General features: G+C 42.3%; 1 protein-coding gene across 1 annotated transcript; it reads right to left on the bottom strand.

Moving 5' to 3' along the window:
- Positions 1–2,154: 2,154 nt before the first annotated feature.
- On the bottom strand, positions 2,155–6,066 carry LOC9634079. Its single transcript, XM_002966324.2, has 10 exons — positions 5,918–6,066; positions 5,739–5,868; positions 5,514–5,673; positions 5,346–5,457; positions 4,986–5,281; positions 3,642–4,897; positions 3,376–3,587; positions 3,291–3,324; positions 2,540–3,234; positions 2,155–2,482 (listed from the first exon to the last, which is right to left on the bottom strand). The coding sequence occupies exons 6-10, from the start codon at positions 3,913–3,915 to the stop codon at positions 2,201–2,203; spliced, it is 1,497 nt and encodes a 498-aa protein (XP_002966370.2). The 5' UTR covers positions 3,916–4,897; positions 4,986–5,281; positions 5,346–5,457; positions 5,514–5,673; positions 5,739–5,868; positions 5,918–6,066; the 3' UTR covers positions 2,155–2,200.
- Positions 6,067–6,520: the final 454 nt, after the last annotated feature.

Below are 6,520 nucleotides of genomic sequence, written 5' to 3'. Positions count from 1 at the left end.
GAAGGAGATGGTGGAGCACAATGGCAGTGATGAGTTTAGCGATGGCAGTGATCCAGAGCATTTGGTCCAGGGGCCCAGGAAGGGAAAGATGAGGCTGGGAGGAGGAGGAGGAAATTCAAGGCCGGCATCCACAGCAGTGCTGCAAGCCAAGAGAAAGAAGACAGTGGCAGCAGGAGGAGGAGGACGAACATCGAGTGGCATGATGAGGATACAAGAGGTGGCGGTGGTGGAGACAAACTTGGTGGGGAGGAAAGTGATAATCAAGCACAAGATCCAGGAAGATAGCGAGGAGACGCGGGATGATTTGATGGACGACGCCAGGGGGAATGACAAAGTGTTTGAAGATGATGAAGAAATTAAGGACGATGTGGACTAGTTACTTTGGTCTCTTTACTTTTGTGTGTTTTACTTGCACAAAATGCATAAACAAAGTAAGGTGATTAAAAGAAAATGAAGAAAATCAAGGTTGGATTCAAACCAGCGCAGGCAAGCCCACATGATTTCTAGTTATGTCCCCCTTGGCTGCTAGTTCTGAAGGTAAAGAGGAATGAAGAGGACGATTCTTCAATTCTTGTAAATATTATTGCATTTTGAAGAGCAAATTATTTTCTATTCAGTAAGACAATTCTAGCTTAAGCAGCCAATATGTTTAGAATAATCTAATGTCCACTCTGCTTGGATATGTTGTCAAGTAACTCACCAGTTTACAATTATCTTCAACTGTAATATAAGTTAAAAGTAAACAGTTTGGTTTCTCATAACAATATTGGGAGACCATAATACATTTAATTTATAAGTGTAAAACACTAAATTTCCATCATTTTGCAGATCTAAAAAACACTCTCCAAAATATTCATTATTTTGAGATTCCCATAAATTAGTTTTTCCAGAAAAATGCAAGTTTACAATTCATTTTGATATATAGTATATTCATACGAATTGGGGATTGTAAAAATTTATATAAAAATAAAAATTTTTATATAAAAATTTATATAAAATATGATCAAAGAAACCAGCACTTAAAGTAGTCAAAGTAATATCACAATTTTAAAAATATTTGAACACAATATTTATATTTTCTAAATAATTTAAGGGTTTCCAATGAGTTACTAATATATATCAAATAAGATAATTATTAGACACAATTCTACATTCACTAGAAAGTGCTTGCAATAAACCATTTATTACTTTTCTAATTATTTCATTTATTAATTTTTGGAGAGAATCATTTAAAACCGGTTTTCCAGTTGTAGAACAATATGGAGTACTTCTCGTTAAATGTTCAATTCTTATAACAACACCTCTTCCATCAATATCTATTAAATCATTATCAATATAATTTTTTGGATAAAGATGAGATTCATGTAATTTTAGTGCAAGTCTTTTTATATTGTGTAAAATTATATTAATATCTTCCTCAGTAAGTGAATTATTTTTACCCCAATATATATCTATTTTACCAAATACAATTCTACAATGTATAACTAAAATAAAAAGAACTAAAAGTATAGACATTAAAATGAATTTTAAATAAAATTTAGAGATTTTTTGTATATAGAAGAAAATAAAAAATATTTAAATTTTTTAATCACTAGCTCTATGAGAGATTAGTTTATCTTTTTATATATATATATATATATATATATATATATATATATATATATATATATATATATATATATATATATATATATATATATATATATATATATATATATATATATATATATATATATATATATATGTATACATATCTATCTATATATATGTATATATAGATATAGATAGATAGAAACATAGATGTACATATATATACATATACATATATATCTAGAAAGATCTCCATGCACATGTGGCAATTTGGAGTAGAAAGATATTGTAGAGTTAGAGCTGTAGTTAAGAAATAGAGGACATCTGATTGCAACAAGCCACACAGTCATGCCACCATCTTTTGTGGAACTCATAGTCGAGGTGGATAGATTCGATCATCAGTGCTTTGTCTATGGTTCCTTTCTGGGTGGTAAGGATAAATTGCATTGTTTCATTCCATGCTTGCACTTTCACCAGTAATAGCCCTGTCTCCATACAGAGAATTCCATTGTGCATTCGGTTTTGAAGGCAATGTAATTGTGTTCATTTTATATATTTTCTGAGTGACACCATGTGTAAGTTTTATTTGACATGTACGAAGTTGCGATGCTTACTGGGATTTATCCCACTGCGTGTTTTGCAGGCACGCCGGATCGAGATGGTCGGGCCCCAGCCTGACGCAGTTGATGTAATTCACCAAGCTGTGGCCGGCGATCCCAGGCACGAGCAAGCCTGCAATCCTTGCCACAGTGGACAACCTCGTCTCGCTAAACTCCCCGCCATATCTATAGCTCATGAAGAAGCTCTGGACGAGCTCGAACAGCGCGTAAAGCCGGGACAGCACCATGTAAACCGGGGAGAAGAAATTGCGAAATGGCTCGTCTGGAAGGATCTGTGCAGAACGTTAATATGGATCCTACAGAGAGAGCAGTGTCTCGAAGTAAAGTACCTGGAGGGTGTAGTTGTAAGTGAAGTAGCAGCAATTCCCGAAATGCTTGAAGCCAAACAGAGAGTTGTCGAAGGGAACTCGAGCTACCATATCGTTATTGTAGACAACTCTAAAGTACCTCATGGTTGGCTTGTTTAAGCTGGTGTCCATGACGGACGCAAAGCTCTTGTCCCCAACGCGGGGCTGGCCAAACGTATAGAGCGCCGCGAGCCTCCTGGCAACGTCGTCCTCGGTGTTGTAAAAAACTCGATTCTCTTCCCGGTTGTAGAAGAGCATGGCGGTGAAGAGAGTCGCCAGAGCGCCGCGGCTGTGACCGGTGCTGTGTTTCCGGAGGATGGTGACGAGCTCCGCACTGATGTGGTCGTATGCGAGCAGCTTCGTCTCATCGCTGAGGACAAAGTCGGGTAATACAGATGTTGGACTCTGTGGCAACGGAGTCCTCGAGTTCTCGTAGATGTTCTGCTTCAACCTCTGGAAGCTTTGCATCCTGTTCCTGTCGCCCAGCCCCAGTGCTTCGAGGAATCCGAGATGGACACGGCCGAGCTGCGGGAGCTCGTACCAGGAGAAATCCAAGTCTGTGCACCAGTCGTATGCATTGAAGGCTTCCGTTCCCCGGAAGGCAAGAACGATGGCTCCGGCGTCAGTTTCCCGGTCCGCGAAGATGAATGCTTGAGTCGAGTTTTTTTTCTGAAACTCTGTAGCATGAAAGGGTGAGGGCAACGTCAGATGAAACTGGATAGCGACCTCTTACCGTTCCAACAGTTGTAAGTTCCTAGTAGATGCATCTGCGAAGGAGAAGCTGATGGAGCCAGAGGTTGTGCAAGGCTTGGACTTACCTTCCAATTCTGATTCACGACAAATTCGATGAACTTCGGGTTCTCATACGCAACCTTAGACGCCATAGCACAAACATCTGCTACCGCTTTGGAGTCTGGACATGAAAGACACAGACGCTGAGACGAAGGGGCTTGGAGGAGGCTGATTCTTGGTTCCATGTGGCCGTTGAAAGTTAGGTAGCTCTCCGAATCCTCGGAAGGATCAACAAGCGCTGGAAGAACAGCACACAAACAAAAGTCAAAACCGTGAAATCAATTCTAGTTACCTTGTGGATCCATCGAAAGAGTATACAAGGTCCTGAGAATTCCTCCATTGGATGCACAAAGGTTAATTGCCTTCTCCACCCATCTTCCAAAGTGCTTCAGCGGTTGAGAGACAGACCTCACGCTCCAGAGCATAAACAGAGAAAATCTCGCCCTCCAATCCAAGTTCACACTCCCGACGTCCAAAGAATGCGAGATGTGAGGCCACAGGTACGACCACACGCTCGTATAGTGTGCTACGAGATAGCATCTATCATCTGCGACACGAGTGCCCATACTGGAAAAAGCCTCACAATGTCGAAGTTCAAGAGCGAAGAGAAGAATAAGAGGATAGCTTTAAAACATGAAATTCCGACTTACCACAACTCCTCATCAAAAAGAGGATTTTATAGAGTGCTAAGTCTTCTGGAAACAACTCGGCAACCGCGGAAACTTCAATCCCGCTCGTATCCTCCTGCAAGTGTTTGCAAAAACACGAGGTTAGCGCCCACACTGTGTACTTTGCCTGCTAGCCTTCCACGCCGATCTCAACATCCTGGCCGTCGTCTAGTTGCTTCTCCCGATTCCGGACGCTGATCTTTCGGAACTTTCGCTGCCACCTCTGTTGTTGCGTTTGAATTCCTGAGTCGCGACTCGGCCTTCCCTGTGTTGATACACCTGGTTTCCCGGACATATCCTCATTTTCGCGCCTCCGTCCGGAAGACTCAGACCACTTCCTCGCCCGGAGCGCTGCACTTTCTTTCTGCCGCAACGTTGCTCGAGTATCTTGCTTGAATTAAAGCACTGGAGAATAACGAAGTCGTCCCAAAGGTCCGATTCCAAACTCTCTCTCCTTAAGACCGAATTCTGACCGGTAATCTGACCGAAATCTGCTGAAGTGCTCGAGCCAATAGAAAGGTCTTCATCTGGACTGCTAAACCTCCATCTATCAACCCGTGATGGCCACAACTCTTCCTCGGAACTGCATTGCGTCAGCCTTGCTGCTATAAACCGTTGTCGGGTATGAAAGAACTTCAGGAAAACAAGAGCTCCTCCTTGGGCTCCTCGAGAGAGGCAACACAAAAGGCCCGCCCAATGGAGCTTCACATAGCTGGCCATGTTTCTTCTTCACACTTCTTCTGGCCTTTTTCACCGATGTAGTTTTGGAGGCAGTCAGTGCTCTGATTCTCTTCTCAGCGTTAACCAGGATGATATGAAGGTCGGCCATATCGCTTTCAGATGGTAGTTCGTGTGGCGCGGGATCGTCAACTCTGAAACTCTGAAAAAATATCACACAAGAAAAGAAAAGGAGAAAAGGTTCAGCTTCTAGCCATCTTCTACGATGGAAATAAAAGCAAGGCACTCACCGCTCGGTTGGATTCGCTTTTAGGCTTATTGTTCTTCGCCAGCTGGAGTTTCCGGTAAGTTGAAAACGGAGCGCGTAATCGAACCGAGCATCTTCGCACGAGACGAGCGGAATCAAACTTAACAGTTTGTCTTTAACCGCATCGGGACGAGGCGTCCCAGACCTCTTCTCAAATTTTCCAGATTCTGCAAACAAAGCCGACATGAGGGCACATACAATTATGGAATCTCTTATCAAAAGTTCTTGTCCAATTGAGTTCAGTGATTTTGGAGTCATCTGGTCGATGTAAAGGACACCCTGTGCGAACAAATACCACGGCCACCTTGATGTATGCACAGAAAAAAAACTAACGAGACATTACCTCCAGGTGATCATACTCATGTCGGAAAATTCGAGCAGTCCAGCCCCTGAAGGCGGTACCAAATTTCTTCCCGTTGATGTCTTGAGCTTTCAACTCGGATCGATATCAGTCTCTGGAAACAAAGACGCAAGGTATAAAAGAGAATCTCTATGTACAAAGGAATAGTACCTAAACATCGGCTTGAGTGCTGTAAAAAGGTAGGCATCCTTCTAAAGTATCAGCTTCTCGCTCTTTCCCAAACTTGGCAATCATTGGATTCACGAAAACGTACACCATGAGCCTGGCATTGACGCATACTTGTGGAGCGGACAAGCCTACTCCATCTCTCCTGGCAAAAACGAAAAGAAAGACAAGGCATACGTTGGACAGTGATGAAATTCGCAAGGAACATACCTGTACGTCACGTCCAGCATAAGCTTCTTGACATTATCATCGAAGGAATTGATGCGGATGTTCCTCCCGCGGAGCTTGGGATCGGGATACAAGACAATGCTGAGATTGGAATTGAATTCCACAGGGCCAGCTGCGACAAGAAAATCAGGAGGCAAGAACCCTATACCACGCAATTTCACCATCGGCTTCCACGCTCTGTGAACAGTCGTGTAGCTGCCGTTATCACTTGAAATCCTCGCTGCTGCTGCTGTTGCCGGAATGTGCCCGCATTCAGCTTCCAGGAATCCATTCCGAGCATTCCATGGCGCCACGGATTCCCGCCACGCGACGGCACATCACCGCCAGTTGCCGCCATTGCCCAAATAACCACCAGAAATTAGGGTTCTTGCAAGGTTTCATATTGGCTGCTTGAGATTTCTCCATGGTGAAATTTGCCAAGACAAGACTGAAAATAAAGTGGAACTTCTCTCAGCTCTAAGATAGCAGCTCAAAGGCATTCTAATTGAGCTGACTTATACAAATGTGTTATAGAGCTTATCTATATCTCAAAACCGAACACTTCGATTTCAAGATATAGGTTTGTGAATTACTTGGATTTCAATATCAACAGAGTATTACTGTATCTTGACATTAGCAGAAGAGAATGTTTGAAAGAACTGATTGATAAGTATTTGAATGTGATTTCAGGTAAACAATTATGTGATACACTCCCCCCAAGGAAAAAATTAATAATTTGGACACTTTATAAAAACTTAAATGAGTGTAGCCATGCTTCTCTCCAG

This window comes from Selaginella moellendorffii, unplaced genomic scaffold (assembly GCF_000143415.4).
Source record: "Selaginella moellendorffii unplaced genomic scaffold, v1.0 SELMOscaffold_7, whole genome shotgun sequence".
Lineage (NCBI taxonomy): Eukaryota > Viridiplantae > Streptophyta > Lycopodiopsida > Selaginellales > Selaginellaceae > Selaginella > Selaginella moellendorffii.
Note: the sequence above shows the minus strand (reverse complement) of the source record. Positions and strands in the feature narration are given on the sequence as shown.